Source organism: Pan troglodytes, chromosome 23 (assembly GCF_028858775.2).
Source record: "Pan troglodytes isolate AG18354 chromosome 23, NHGRI_mPanTro3-v2.0_pri, whole genome shotgun sequence".
Lineage (NCBI taxonomy): Eukaryota > Metazoa > Chordata > Mammalia > Primates > Hominidae > Pan > Pan troglodytes.
The window spans coordinates 27,110,423-27,126,772 of NC_086016.1; the positions used below are offsets into that span (position 1 = coordinate 27,110,423).

Below are 16,350 nucleotides of genomic sequence, written 5' to 3' on the forward strand. Positions count from 1 at the left end.
AATTTAGTTGGGGGCAGAATTCTGAGGGCAAAGTCCCTTCCAAACTGCCTCAGAAATCCCTGATCTGGGGATTCCTAAATGCCAGGCCTCCTGCAAGGCACCTGGGGCACCTTGGGGCTTGGAACCCGGATTTGCAGGCCCTTTCCCGGGGATTCTGCATCAGGAGCTGTGCCCGGAAGCCAGGCCAGGCAGGGATGGGGATTTTGTGACAAATGGTGGGGAGGAAGGAGCTTCCCTTGCATCCTAGCTCTTCCTTGCCCAGAATGTTGGTTGGATCATCCAGTTTTTCAAGCAGAACTGATGATCCTGATTTTATTTTATTTATTTATTTATTTTGAGATGGACTCTTGCTCTGTTGCCAAGGCTAGAGTGCAGTGGCATGGTGTCGGCTCACCGCAACCTCTGCTGCCTGAGTTCAAGTGATTCTCCTGACTCAGCCTCCTGAGTAGCTGGGATTACAGGCGTGCACCATCAGGCCTGGCTAATTTTTGTATTTTTAGTAGAGACAGGGTTTCACCATGTTGGCCAGGCTGGTCTCAAACTCCTGACCTCATGTGATGGTCCACCTCGGCCTCCCAATATGCTGGGATTACAGGTGTGAGCCACCGCGCCTGGCCCAATCCTGATTTCAATGTGATATCTCACCATGTGCTCAGGCCACATTCTAGCTGCCTTCGGTTCACACTCTGGGTATCAGAGGTCTTGTTATTCACACTCATTATCTCACTGGATCCTTGCCATAACTCTGGGAGACCCACGGGAAACTGAGGGTTGGCAAAACGAACTGACTTGGCCTGGGCTCCGACACTGGGCAGGTAGCACAGGTGGGGGCTCAATCCAGGGCCGCCAGTTTCTGTTTTACCTGCCTCATTCTCCTCCCAGGTGAAACAAGGCACTGGTTTTCTTGTACATCATTCAGAAATGACCACAAGAGGGCAGGATGGAGACGGTCTATTTTCCACATTTTGTTTTTAATTTGCTTTTAAGCCGTTTTACATTCGGGCCTCCATTCTAAACCTGAAACATCCACATTTTCCATGACCACTTAGATTTTCATCTTTTCATGCAGCCCACTAATTTCAGTAGATGTGTCACTGTGCTCTGTCCCCATTGGGCCCCGTGTCAGTTTCTATTTTGTGAACCTGACATCAGAGCTGCCCAGCTGAGCTTAGGATGTTCCTCTGCAGCCTTCACAGCCCTGGCTGCCCCATTTATTTTCACGGATGATATTTTCTCTTCCGGAGAAAGTATTTTTTGGGAAAATTTTTGTTTTTGTTTTATTTCTAAAAAAGAGCGTGGGGTATGGATAGCCGAGCCCATAGTGAGAAACTTATGGTTATAGAAACAGCATTTTTCTCTTAAGGAGATGTATTTCCAGAGATGCTGAATCTTCTACTTGAACTCGAGGTCTCTTGAGAATAGGGACATTTTGTCATATTTCAAGCCTGGGTTCTGTGCCACCTTCTCCAAGAAGCCCTCCTGGGTTGCACCCTATCCTGTGAACTCCTCCATTCCAGGCCCTCTAGCCTCTAGTGCTGTAATTTATTCCCAGGTGGTTCTCTTACAGACCGTGAGCCCCGCTGAGGGCAAGAATCCTGCCTCACTCATGTCCCTAATGCTTCACACTTTATCCTCAGGGCCTTCATTGATTGAGCAGTTGCAGTCAGCCTGCTGAGTGCTTTTCTCATATCATCTGACCTCTGCCTCACTGCCATCCTGTGAGGGAGGAAGTTATCATGATTGTTGTTGTTATTCTCAGCCTCATTTTATGTCTGAAGAAACCAAGGCACAGAGAAGAGAAGCAGGTTGTCCTGGATGACAGTGTTTGGCAGGGCCGGAGTTGGGATTTGAACCCCAGGCCTACCTGAGTGCAGATCCCTGCTCCCAGCAGCTTCGCTCCCAGCTCCTGGTAGGGCTTAATCATGTTCACTGACTGAGTGGGGAGGGAGCGCTCCAGCCAGGTTGTAGGCGCTGCTGGCCCTGCGCATGCCCAGGCAAGACCTTCTAGCTGCTTCTCCCTCTTTTCTCATCCCTTGGCACGGTTTGCTCCTCTCCACTTCCTTCTTTTCCTCCTCCCTTTTCTCCTCCTCCCTCTTCTCTTCCTCCTGTTTTTTCTCCTCCTTTTCCTCTTCTTCCTCTTCCATTTTTATCTCTTCCTCCCTTTTCTCCTCCTTCTGCACTTTTTTTTTCTTTTTAAAAATCAAGACAGGGTCTGGCCATGTTGCCAAGGCTGGTATTGAACTCCTGGGCTCAAGTGATCCTCCCACCTCAGCCTCGTGAAGTGCTGGGATTACAGGCCTGAGTCACTGCACCGGGCCCATCTCCTCTTCCTCCTCCTCTTCCCCCTCCTTTTCCTCTTCCACCTTTACCCCTTCCTCTCTCTTCTCCTCCTCCTCTTTTTTCTTCTTCCTCCTCCTCCTCCAATAACTTATTGAAGTATAATTTACGGACTATAAAATTCACTCGATTGAAGTGTACAGTAATTTTTAGTAAATGTACCAAGTTGCCCAGGGATCACTCTCTAGCCCAGAACATTGTCCTCACCCCAGAAGGAAGCGCTGTACCTATTAGCAGGCACTCCCCCCAGCCCCCACCCCATCCAGCGGAAGCCCCTGGCAGCCACTCGTCTGCGGCCTGTCTCTGCAGTCTTGCCTTTTCTGCACATTTCCTGTCAGTGGGCTCATGCAGCATGGCTTTGTTGTGTCTGGCTCCTTTCACGCAGCACGGCATTTTTTTTACGCATCTGCGTTGGTTGTATCAGGACTTCAGGCTTTTCGACTGGGCTGCTCCTTCTTGCTGGGTCCTGTCTTCGCTGACCCCATCTACCCCATCTGCCCCTCCGCATGGTGGAGAGAACCGATTGGGGCCAGGAGGGCAGTTGTTGGGTCAGGCTGGGAACTGAGAGGATGGAAAATGTGTTTGCTGTCGTTCCCCCCCCCGCCACTCCCTAGCTGTGTGTTTTCAGTGATTTCAAATGTGCTGCAGCTGACAACACTCTTCAGGGCTCTGTGGGTTGGCTCTGCCCTGGGATTGGCTCAGAGATGCCTTTTTTGGGGCAGATAACCCCCTTTTCTGATGGGCTGGCCCCAGTTTGGGCTCCCTCTTGTTGCTCTGCTAGCCAAGGGGGCTGAAGTGGATATGCCATTGTTACCAGAAAAGAGGGTCTTGAAACGGACCCCAAGAGAGGGTTCTCGGATTTCGTACAGGAAGGAATTCAAAGCAAGTTCCGGAGTGCAGTAAGAAGGGATGGTTGATTGAAAGCTACCCTGTTACAGAGTAGAGCATCCTCAGAAAGTGAGAAGAGCACCCACCGCCCGGGTTTGTTTTTAAGTTTTTCTTATAGAGGAGTGTTGTCCATGTAAAAGCTAAGCTAAACTGTGTCTACTTGCAGGTGAGCGCACGGCATGACAAAATTGATTACTTTATTGATTTAAAGAAAACGTGGCACATATGTATACACCATGGAATACTACTCAGCCACAAAAAAGGAAGGGAATAATGTCTTCTGCAGCAACTTAGACGGAGCCGGAGACCATTATTCTGAGCGAAGTAACTCAGGAATGGAAAACCAAATATTATATGTTCTCACAAGTGGGCGCTAAGCTATGAGCGTGAAAAGGCATAAGAATGATATCATGGAATTTGGGGACTTGGGGGGAAGGTTGGGAGGTGGGTGAGGGTTGAAAGACTACATATTGGGTACAGTGCACACTGCTCGGGTGACGGGTGCACGAAAATCTCAGAAATCATCACTATAGAATTCACCCATGTAACCAAAAACCACCTGTACTTCCCAAAATTATTGATATATAAAACAATCTTGAAAAGCAAAACAAAAACCATCCTTGACATTTTAGTGTGTGAGTATACCGAAGCGTAACTATAATTATCTTGCAAGCACATACTGTTATGGGTATTGGGACACCTGGACTCTGTGCTGATGTAGGAGTACGTCCTTGTAGGTATCTTTAGGCTGTTTCCTCAACTGTAAACATCCCATGACTATCTTGTGACCAGCAAGGAATGTGGCTTTTTAGTCTTAAGATGGAGTCGGATTGAACATGGCCTTACTCTGGCTCTACCAGGCGCCTGCTTCCCTAACACCACCAGGCACTCACAGCTAAGATTTTTTTTGTTTGTTTGTTTTGTTTTTTGTGTGTGTTTGTTTGTTTTTTGAGATGGAGTCTCGCTCTGTCACCCAGGCTGGAGTGCAGAGGCGCAATCTCGGCTCACTGCAGCCTCTGCCTCCTGGGTTCAAGCAGTTCTCCAGCCTCAGCCTCCCGAATAGCTGGGATTACAGGCATGTGCCACTATGCCTGGATAATTTTTGTTATAGTAGAGACGGGGTTTCGCTCTGTTGGCCAGGCTGGTCTCAAAATTCTGACCTCAAGTGATCCACCCACGTTGGCCTCCCAAAGTGCTGGGATTACAGGCGTGAGCCACTGCACCCAGCATAAGATGTGCTGAGCCCTTACTGTGTACTGGATTCTGAACACTTTGTACGTAGTACCTCATTCATGCCTCCCAGCGACCCTACCGGGGCAGGCACTGTCATCATCCTTATTTTACGTGAAGGAGTGGGGGCCCAGAGAGATTAACCAGCTAGCTAGTGTGGGAATGAGGCAATCTAACTCCATCCACACCCTTCCCCTGGGCCCAGGGATGCCTCTGTAATAAGACACCTCATCCTCTCCCTAGGCCTCAGTTTCCCTCTTTGGGAACCTGTTCTGTCTGCGCCCTGACCTTTCAGGGAATCATAAACTGCTTGAAGATGGGCACATGTCTGGCTTCCCTGGGTCCCCTTTGGTGGCCGACAGTGCAGTGCACACAGTAGGTCTGCCATCTTCATGCCTAGATCTAAAGATGATTTCATTGTGAGCAAGACCGGTGCTGGGACAACTGGGAATTCTCTGCCTTTTGGGGAACAGTTACAGAGCACCTATTAAACCCTTGGCTGGTGCCAGGCCCCGAGACTACAGAGATAACCTGGGACCCAGGCTCTGCCCATGGGGAGCTCCCAGCCCTGTGAGGAAGACAGGCCATCCTCACCCAGCACATCCTACTGTACCCGAAGAGAGGGCGCAGTGACTCATTTTTTGCCGTTTGCATTAGGTTTAAAAGATGGTTGAACGTCCACAGAAGGAAAAGGAATTCCTGGCAGAGGGCCCTGCCTGAGCATAGGCAGGGAGGCTGAGCAGCCACGTGTGCTTGAGCGCTGGTTTGGCGAGGCAGCAGGCGGCGGCTGTATGGTGAAGGGTGTTGAAGGCTGAGCCAGGAATCAAGGCTGCTGGCCACAGATGCATTGATGATGGATGACATGCTGGTGGGGCTGAGCACCTGAAAAAAAAGGGTGTCAGTTCCCAAAGCAGGGCCTGGCATACAGTAGGCCCACAGGGAGAGCATGAGGAATGGGTGGCCGCCTGGGGTCCTGGAGAGTAGTATTTCGGATGTCTGGGCTGCGAGATGTGGGAGGAATGTCACTGAGCCATTCCTCAGGTGGCGCATGCCATTCCTGCCCCTGTCCCCACATAGGAATGCAGGCCACTTCTCACAGGCTGGAAGATGGCCTTGCTACATGCAAGCCTTCTGATGTTTAAATGTTGGTTAGTAACTAATTCAAACAAAATGGTGCACCACCTTCCTCTTTTCCCCCAAAAAAGAAAAACAACACTCAAACAAAATTATGTCTAAGGGGACTACCATTTTTCAACTTTTTTTAAAAGAATTATTATTATTATTATTTTTATTATTATTATTTTTTTTGAGACAGTCTCGCTCGTCGCCCAGGCTGGAGTGCAGTGGTGCGATCTCGGCTTACTGCAAACTCCACCTCTCAGATTCAAGCGATTCTCCTGCCTCAGCCTCCCGAGTAGGTGGGATTATAGGTGCCCGCCACCACACCCGGCTAATTTTTGTACTTTTTAGTAGAGACGGGGTTTCAACATATTGTCCAGGTTGGTCTCGAACTCCTGACCTTGTGATCCTCCTGCCTTGGCCTCCCAAAATGCTGGTATCACAAGTGTGAGCCACTGCGCCTGATCGAGACTGGGTACTTTAAAGAAACAGAAATGTATTTCTCATAGTTCTGGAGGCTGGGAAGTCCAGGATCAAGGTGCCAGCAGGTTTGGTTTCTGGCAAGGACCTGCTTGCTTGTAGATGGTGTTGTCCAGGTTTTCTCATGTGGAAATGAGGGAGGGGATGGAAGGGGTGAGCTCACCCCTTCAAGCTCTTTTATTTTTGTTTTTAAAGTATTTTTATTATTGTTTTTAGAGACACGGTCTGGCTCTGTCACCCAGGCTGGAGTGCAGTATTGCGATCATAGTTCACTGCAGCCTCAAACTCTTGGGCTTGAGCAATCCTCCTACCTCAGCCTCCTGAGTAGCTGAGACTACAGGCACACACCACCACACCAGGCTAAGTTTTCCATTTTTTATAGACACAGGGTCTTATGATGTTGCCCAAGCTGGTCTTGAACTTCTCACCTCAAGCGATCCTCCCACCTCAGCCTCCCAAAATGTTGGAATTACAGGGGTGAGCCACCATGCCTGACCTCAAGCCCTTTTATATGGGCATCAGTTCCACTCATGAGGGTGGAGCTGTCATGGCCTAATCACCTCTCAAGTGTTCCATTTCTTAACACCCTCATCTTGGGAATTAAGTTCCAGCTGATGAATTTTGGAGAAACACATACATTCAAACCATAGCCCTGGAGAATCCAGGCTGATCTCACCTCATGACCCTTAACCTCGACATCTGCAAAGACCATTTCCAAATATGGTCGCATTTGCAGGTTCCAGGTGGACATATGTTTTTAGGGGTCTCCATTCAACTCACTTAGGGGAGGAAGCCTGCTTTTGACAGCATGGGCAAAGTCTTTGTGGGTGCCTGGCTCACAGGGTGGGGTCAAGTGGTGGGAGGTGCACAGGGGCCTGGGGTGGGAGGGAACAGGTTGGATTTTCTCCCAAGAGTGATGAGGAAGCAAGGAAAGCATCTAAGATGTGTGTATGGAGTGCCTCGGTCACATCTGTGCTTGCAGGTGGCCCCCTGCCATGGAGAAGGGCCCCTGGGGGCGGGAAGAGAGGACACTGTTCCACTTCGTCAGCCTCTGACTTCTGATGCAGCCACACTCCCCGGGCTGCCTGGGCCCACGGGTCAGGGTGGTGGTCAGGGCGGCCAGAGCAGGATAACCAGGACTGGGCACTGGGAGCAGCTTCTCCTGGGGGTGTGCCCTGGTGCGTCTGACCACCTCTGGTTGGGAGATGGGGACTTGGGGGTCTCCATTGTTGGCACCTGCCCATGCTCCCCGCCCCACACCCCCTACCTGGTCCTAGATTGGCTCTGTCTCCACCTTGGACTCGCCGGGTCTTGGACCTTTGAACGTCTCTTTATTCTTAGCCCCCTGCCCTGTCACCATTGTCACTGCCACCTCCAGCTTTCTCCCCGGCTGTTCCCGGTGCTCTTTGTCCCTGCCCACCTCCCGGGCCATCAGTCTCGCTTACTTTCTCTGACTTCCTTTGGGGTTCATCCCTTGCCCTGCCTGTCGCTCTCCCATCAGAACCCCTACCCCACCCATCTCCCTCTCCTCTCCCTCCATGTCTCTCGTCTTTCTCTTTTTCTCCTTTCAGCCTCTGTGTTCCCTGTCTTGCCCTTCCCTCCCTGTCTCATGCCTTTCCTGCCTGTAACTTCCTTCTCCTTCCTCCCACCTTCCTCCCTCTGCCCTGCGCCTGGCCTGCCATTCTCTCTTCCTCTCTCCATCCCGCCTGTCTCTGGCATCCTGTCTGCCTCCTTCCAGCCCCTTTCTCTCCGGGCACTTCTCTGTCCTGGGCTGATAGGAGACCAGACAGTCAACCCTTAGCAGCCTCCATGCTGACTGTGGCCCCTGTCAGCCAAGGGGTGTCAGAAAGGCCCTGGCGGGCCCCTGTGTTTACGGCAACAGTCATTCAGTAGGGCAGCCGCAAGCGCTGCATGCCCCACTTGTATTAATCCCTCAGTTAGCGGGGCCTAACCCCAGACTTGACACTCATCAGCCAGTCAGCCAGGACACGCAGCGCCAGGGGTACAGCCAGGCAGCTGGCATCATCCCTCCAGCGGTGCCGCCAGTGCAGAGGAACCAGCCCTTTTGCTGCACTTTTGTTGGTCAGCAGGACCCAGTGCTCTGGCTATGCTGTCAGCTGGGGCTGTCCTCTGACTGGTACTGTCAGCTGGTGAGCAGGGCTGGCTTTTCAGCTGTACTGTCCGGCAGTTAGGGAGCAGGGCCGGCCTTCCGACTGTGCCGTCAGGGAGCAGGGCCGGCCTTCTGACTGTGCTGCCAGTCCCTGGCTCTGCCATCGCTGGGGCCAACCCCTGACTTGTCAGGCAGCGAGCAGCTGAGACCCAGTGCCTGCTGGGAGTGGGGCGCTGAGAATCAATGAAACCACAGGCCTGCCTCTGAAGAGCTTTGAAGCTACCCCGTGGTTTTCTCAGCTGCTGCACCCAGCACCCTGTCCTTGTTTTTTTTTTTTTTTTTTTTTTTTTTTTTTTGAGACAGAGCCTCACTCTGTCACCCAGGCTGGAGTGCGGTGGCACGATCTCGGCTCACTGCAAGCTCCGCCTACCGGGTTCACGCCATTCTCCTGCCTCAGCCTCCCGAGTAGCTGGGACTACAGGCGCCCGCCTCCGCGGCTGGCTAATTTTTTATATTTTTAGTAGAGACGGGGTTTCACCGTGTTAGCCAGGATGGTCTCGATCTCCTGACCTCATGATCTGCCCACCTTGGCCTCCCAAAGTACTGGGATTACAGGCGTGAGCCACCGCGCCCAGCCCACCCTCTCCTTATTTAAGTGAGTTTCCTGTTAGATGCCCTGCCTGGTGTCCAGTGGTGAGGCTGAAGGATGCAGCACAGATGGGCCCAGGATGTTGCTGGGGCAGTCAGTGTGCCAAGCTCCAGGCTGGGGGCGGGAGCCTGGTGCAGAACCCAGGGCCTCTGCCTGGTGCCTCTGTGAACACCTCCCCTGCCTCAGTTTTCCCCTCTCAGCAGTGAGAAGGACCTTGCCTCAGAAGCACAGCTGTCTTGCATCCGGCGCTCACTTGCCGGAGTCTCTGGGTTATGGCCTCGGCTTATGAGGAGCAGGTGTTGAGTAGGGGGATCCAGGAGCGTCTGGCTTGTATTTGAATCGCTGTCTCACTGTTTAGCTGCTGCTCACCTCAGGAACCTCTTTTTGACCCTGTGAGTTTTGGTTTCCTCATCTGGACAGTAGAAGTGACGATACTGCCCTCATGGTATGACCATGAAAACTAAACTAGATGGTTTGGCAGGATTCTACCTCGTTGAATCCTCAAAGCCCTGAACACAGGGATAATTCGTCGCATTTTACAGAAGGGGTAACTGAGGCTCAGGAGGATGAGGTGACTTGCTAAAATCATGCTCTTTTGAAGGAAACATCTGGGAAAGTTTGCCTTGGATTTGCCCGAGGTGTGCTTTTGTTGCATTTTAATCTCTGAAAATTGACATTCTCCTCACTCCCCACCTGGTGCAGCTGGCAGCTGGTGCCTCAGGGAGCTGATCCCTCCCTTTGCCAGCACCCCACTCCCCATGCTGGGCTGGGTGTCCACAGGAGTGGACGGGCCCAGGACTCATGGCTGGGAGGCCTGGGTTCCAGCCTTGCTTTAGCTACCAACTCACCGCGTGACCTTGGCCAAGTCCCTTGACTTCTCTGGGCCTCGGTTTTCCTCTCTGTAAAATGGGGATGGCCACACCCTCCTTCTAGGGGGGATCAGAAGCTTAGCTGAGTTTAAAAGGAACATGACTGACATCAAAGGAGCCCGGTAAACCAATGGGATCCTGAGTTGATTTCCTTCCCTGTAACGAGTGGCAGGGCCTCCTTCTCCTCATGTGGTTTGGGGAGGAGGAACCACATACATTTGGGCTCACACGCACAGCACACAGTCAGTCCACACATGCACAAAACACACTCGTATGCACACAGGCACACATACTTGACTCCACGTAAAAGCATGTACACACACACTCCTTCATGCATAAACACACACACACACGCATGCACACATTCAGTTCCCGGGCATCACCTTCTCTCTTCTTGCCTTCTTGCCGTACAACTGAAAACCCTCCATGCCTATGGCTCCCGGGAGGGTGAGGGTCCAGGCAGCTGGGTTCAGAAGGATCCACCCTTGGACCCGCCCCACTGGACGAGAAGCCAGAGATGCCCCAGGCGGGGCTCATAGGACCGAGTGGTGGCTTCTCAGTTCCCCAGGCAGCCGTGGCCATTAGTGGAGCCGACTGGCTGGTCCCCTGGCCGTGAGCCGGCTTCTGAATGATTTATGCCGCCTTGAACTTGACTCCAGCGTGACAGGAGTGAGAAGAGCCGCTCCCGCTAGAGGAAAGCTGGAAACCGTACTGTGCTCGCCACATAACCTCTGGGTGCTGGAAATGGAGTATTACTACTGCCCCAGCCTGCTGAAGCTCTTGCGCTACCTCTGGGTGAGTGGCGGGGGGCAGTGCAGGCTCCAGGACGGGGTCACGTCCTTTCCCTCTCCTCCTGCTTCCTGTCAACTTTGCTTTTTGGCTGTGTCTGGTTAGCAATGTCTCTGTTTTCTTTAAGAAATGGTGGAGGTTACAAGGAAGAGAGAATGTTGGGGAAAAAGGAAACGGGCTTGGTTTGGGAGGTAGCACAGGTTTGTAGGAAGAGCTGAGACTCCTGAACAGGAATGAAGATCCTGGATCCGATGTGGGCTTTCCTCCAGTCCTCAAGAAAACAGGAAGAACGAGAACCACTTCAGTGAGTTTTTCAGAAAGCAACATTTATTTGATTTAAAGGACTATTCTTTATTCTGAAATTACATCCCTCTTGCCTCTGTTGTGTGTGTAAGAATGTCCGTCTTCTATGGGATGAAAATAATAGATTTTGCTTTCCTTTTCCTGAACCTACACAGTGATAGAAGAAGTTGGGACCCCTTCCCCCCTAACACTCACACTGTGCTGTCTCCTCTGGATAACAGAGGAAAAAAACCCAGAATATTTTCTGATGAAATGCCAAAGTCAGGGAAGCTGTGCGGAAGTGCTTTGTGAGGTATAAAATGCTTTCAGGTCTCACTTTGACTTTGCAGCTGGTCTGTTGTCTGTGCCTGGGCAAGTTACTTCTCCTCTCTGGGTTTCTGTTTCCTCCTCTGTGAAGTAAGGAGTGGGTGTAGGTGATTCTGGGTTGTGTGACATCCATCAGGGCTCTGGGAATAGAGGGACTTACCGAAGAATTGTCATGGGCTGGTCTCAGAGTTTTCCAGAATATTTGCCACTGGTTTCAGCACAGCCAAAAGGGAAAGTCTTAGGAAATATTATCTTTCCCATTGCTCAGTGTTTGCAAATACTTCAGATGCCTTCTTGCCCAGAGAATTTTCCAGCGCTCCTAAAAATACAACGTTAGGAAACATTGCCTTTTAGCCGCCAGTCCCAGAGTGTCTCACCTCCCTCCTGAGCCCCCCAGAGCAGTGGGGAAACAGGAGATCCCCCAAGTCCATATTGTTCAATCATTGGCATATGAACATTCTTATATAATAAATGTAAGGCAACATTGATTGATTGATTGATGTTTTAATTACAAAAATAATGCATGTGCATGGTAAAAAGATATGGAAAATTCAGACGGGCACAAAGAAGAAAAGAAGTCTCCAATAATCGTACTTTGAATTGTGTGGTTTGCAAGGTCTGGATAACCTTGATGTGCCTGGCTGCGTGTTGGGCTCTGGGCTCCATGCTGGAGATGCAGAGATGACTAAGATACAGTCCACGGTCCCCAGAACTTAGAGCTTGGCATAGGTGTTGAACTCATCGACAAATGGCTACGATCTCATGTTCATTCAGCACACACTTACCAGCAGTAGTTTGGAGCTAGCGCCAGATACTTGGAATATAGGAGCAAGACGGCATGGTCCCCTGACCGCATGGAACTTAGTCTGGTGAGAATTTGGACTTTGCTCAAGGAACTGAAACAAGGACCATGTATGTGTTAGGATGGGGGTGGTGCACAGTGCCTCAAGGGATATGGTCTCGTTGGGGTGCAGGGGCCAGGAGAGCCTCCCCAAGGAAGCTGAGTGCTAGAGGATGCCTAGGAGCTGGCAGTTGATGCTAGGGTAGGGGTCCAGGGAAGTGTGTGCCAGGCAGAGGGAACAGCATGTGCAAAGGGCTGGGGTGGATGTCAGAAAGAGCAAGAGCCCATGGCATGCCCATGGTACATTCCAGGTACCGGCCTAAGCTCATCCTGGCCAGTAGAGGCTGGGTGGTAATGCCCTCAGTCTCCTAGGGGCAGCTTTGTGGAGTGACAGAGTCACAGCTCCTCACCTGGCTGTGTCCCACCTCTCTAGTGACCTTGGGCAAGTCTTTTCCTCTCTGGGCCTTGGTTTCCCCATCTGGACCATGAAGAGGTAGGATGATTTAGAAAGTCTTTCCTAGATGTGATAATGAGAGAGATTTTCATTTGTCCGCTGCCTTCTGTGGGTGACCAGGTCCTGGGGGAGTGAGGAGCCACACAGGCCCACCGCTGGTTTTGCAAATTACCCACAATTTCTCTGTCCCTCTGAGTCACTGAAGACAGCCTGGCACACGTGTTAACAAGACCGGGATCTTAGATTAGCCCAGGTGTCTGCACTTCTAAACTAGAAACTCTTGCTTGACCTCTCAAGGAAGCTTGGGAATGTGGACCTGGATTCTGAGGAAGCCCCGTGGCCTTGGGAAGTCCATTTCAGCTTCCCAAACTTCAGCTTCCTCATCTGCAAAGCGAGGCCCCGCTGCCTTCCTCATTTGCTTGTTGGGGCAATTCCTTTGAATTCTCTAGCTCATTTCTGAAACCTAGAAGCTGCTCCCAGAATGTCAGTTCCTCCTGCTTCCCAGGAGGCCACCGTCAGATTTGGTGACCAGCTAACCAGGAATAATTGCAGAGAGCCAGGTGGAGGTGCTCGCTCCCCTGCCACTCCTGTAGCTTCGCATAGCTTGAACATGCGTTCATCCATCATTTCTTCAGCATGGGCCCCTCCTCACTGCCCCTGGGCCCTGGTAATGTCGCCCATTCACTAGGGTCTTCCCTGGTGAATGACCCCCTTCCCTTCTGCATTCTTTGTCCTGTTATTCTACCTTTTTGTTTGTCTGTTTTTAGAGATAGGGTCTCACTCTGTCACCCAGGCTGCAGTGCAGTGAATGATCATAGCTCACTGCAGCCTTGTCCTCCTGAACTCAAGTGATCCTCCCACCTCAGCCTCCAGAGTAGCTGGGACTACAGGTGCGTGCCATCATGCCCAGCTAATTTTTTAACTCTTTATAGAGATGTGGCCTCACTATGTTGCCCAGGCTTGTCTTAAACTCTGGAGCTCAAGCGATCCTCCCACCTCAGCCTCCCAAAGTGCTGGGACTATAGGCGTGAACCACCATACCCAGCCTGCAAATTTTTAAAGTTTTAAATAAATTTTAAAATGTTGTATACATTTAAAGTGTGCAACCAGATGTTTTGGTATATATACATATACATAGTGAAATTAGTACTGCAGTCAAGCAAATTAACATACCTATCTCCTCTCATAGTCACCTTTTATTTATAGACTGGTAAGAGCACCTGAGATCTACTCTCTCAACAAATTTCCAGTATATAATACAATACCATTAACTATAGTCACTATGCTTCCGGTCTCTAGACATACTCATCCTTTAGAACTGCACCTTTGTACCCTTTAACATCTTTCCATTCCTCCCCCCTACACCCCTCTGCCCCATTCTGAGTTTGTTTGTTTTTTAGGTAGTCTTGCTCTGTTGCCCACGCTGGAGTGCAGTGGCATGATCTTGGCTCACTGCAACCTCTGCCTCCCAGATTCAAGCAATTCTGTCTCAGCCTCCCGAGTCGCTGAGACTACAGGTGCGTGCCACCATGCCTGGCTAATTTTTGTATTTTTAATAGAGACGGGGTTTCACCATATTGGTCAGGCTGGTCTCAAACTCCTGACCTCAGGTGATCTGCCCGCCTGGGCCTCCCAAAGTGCTGGGATTACAGGCATGAGCCACTGCGCCCAGTCCTGCCCCATTTTGTTTTTATGTATTTGACTATTTTAGATTCCACATATAAGTGAGAGCATGTAGTATTTTGTCTTTCTGTGCCCGGCTTATTTCACTTAGGTCTTCCAGGTTCAATCATGTTGCAAATAACACGATCTTCTACTTTTTAAAGGCTGTATAATCTGTTGTGTGTATGTGTAGATATATATAGAGAGGATATATATATATTATTGAATATATATACATAAAGAAATTGAGGGGTGGCTCATGCCTGTAATACCAGCGCTTTGGGAGGCCAAGGAGGGTGGATCACTTGAAGTCAGAAGTTTGAGACCAGCCTGGTCAACATGGCGAAACCACATCTACACTAAAAATACAAAAATTAGTTGGGCATGGTGGTGTGTGCCTGTAGTCCCAGCTACTCGGGAGGCTGAGGTAGGAGAATTGCTTGAACCTGGGAGCCGGAGGTTGCAGTGAGCCAAGATCACAGCTCTGCACTCCAGCCCGAGCAAGGCTGTGTCTCAAAAAAAAAAAAAAAAAAAAAAAAGAAAGAAAGAAATTGAGGCATATATATATGTATATGTGTATATATATGTATATATGCATATATATGTGTGTGTGTGTGTATATATATATATATATGGAAACATGTGTCCATGAAACATGGAAAATTCAGATGAGTACAAAGAAGAAAAGTCTCTGATAATCTGTATTTTTGAATTCTGTGGTTCACAAGTATATTTATCATCTATCTGTCTGTCTGTCTGTCCAACTATACAACTATACATGCCACAGTTTCTTTATCCATTCATCTGCTACTGGACACTTCGGGTGTGTCCACCTCTTGGCTATTGTGAAGATGCTACATTGGAGCATGGGAGTGCAGATATCTTTATGGGATACTGGTTTCATTTCCTTTGGGTATATGCCCAGAAGAGGGATTGGTGGATCTATTCTCAGTTTTTTGAGGAACTATCATACTATTTTACGTAACAACTTATTTTAGAATACTTGAGAAAAGTTACAAAGATAGTAGCGGGAGTTCCTGTATACCCTTCGCCCGGTTCCCCTAATGTTAGCATGTTACTATAACCATGGTTCAGTTATCAAAAGAAAGAAGTTAACATTGGTGCATTACTGTGAACTAAACTCCAGACTAAATTCCAGTGGGGGTGATTTTCCCCTGCAAGGGACATTTGGCAATGTCTGGAGACATGTTTGATTGTCACAGCTGAGGACAGGGATGCTACTGGCATATGGTGGGTAGACACCAAGGATGCTGCTTTACATCCTATAACGCACAGGACAGGTCCTTCCCTCCCCTCCCCTCGACAGCACCAAGAATGATCCTGGCCAAAGTGTCAATTGTGACAAGGCTGAGAAACCTTGTCTTATTCTACTTTCACCAGTTTTGTCACGAATGTTCTTTTTTGGTTCCAGGATCTAGTTCAGGGTCCCACATTGTATTTTTTCGCTTTTAGTTTCATCCCTAGTAGGGCCTCATCACTGCCAGCTGAATGAGTGAATCAGTGCGATCTTTTTTTTTTTTTTTTTTGAGATGGAGTCTCTGTCACCCAGGCTGGAGTGCAGTGGCGCGATCTCGGCTCACTGCAACCTCCGCCTCCTGGGTTCAAGCGATTCTCCTGCCTCAGCCTCCCGAGTAGCTGGGACTACAGGCACGTGCTACCACACCCAGCTAATTTTTTGTATTTTTATTTTTAGTAGAGATGGGGTTTCACCGTGTTAGCCAGGATGGTCTCGATCTCCCAAAGTGCCAGGATTACAGGCGTGAGCACTGCGCCCAGTCATCAGTGAGCATCTTTTTTTTTTTTTTTTTTTTTTTTGAGACAAAGTCTCACTCTTGTTCCCAGGCTGGAATGCAGTGGCGTGATCTCGACTCACTGCAACCTCCTCCTCCCGGGTTCAAGCGATTCTCCTGCCTCAGCCTCCCGAGTAGCTGGGATTACAGGCGCCTGCCACCATGCCCGGCTAATTTTTGTATTTTTAGTAGAGATGGGGTTTCACTGTGTTAGCCAGGCTCGTCTCGAACTCCTGACCTCAGGTGATCCACCCGCCTTGGCCTCCCAAAATGCTGGGATTACAGGCGTGAGCCACCGCACCCAGCCCGTCAGTCCTTATCTTTTTGTGTGTCCACTGGCAGCATAAAAAATCTGCCGTGTTATTTAAAAAGTTTGTAACCATGATATTTAATAGCTGCTTAATATTCCTACCTGTTGTCAGCCTTGGTTTATGGGGTACTGGTTTCATTTACTTTGGATATATACCCAGAAGAGGGATTGGTGGATCTAGTAGCCAATTCT

At 49.9% G+C, this 16,350-nt stretch overlaps 1 protein-coding gene across 6 annotated transcripts in view; it reads left to right on the forward strand.

Moving 5' to 3' along the window:
- The window catches only part of KIAA1671, a 245,237-nt gene that overhangs the window by 107,890 nt on the left and 120,997 nt on the right, over window positions 1-16,350 (forward strand). Inside the window, exon 1 of one of the 6 annotated variants that reach the window (XM_054675954.2) lies at window positions 8,896-10,477. The exons of the other annotated variants lie outside the window; for them this stretch is intronic. Within the exon in view, the coding sequence (XP_054531929.1) occupies window positions 10,427-10,477 (51 nt within the window). The 5' untranslated portion in view covers window positions 8,896-10,426. Of the gene's footprint in view, window positions 1-8,895; window positions 10,478-16,350 lie in introns of those variants that run through there. 6 annotated transcript variants of the gene reach the window in all.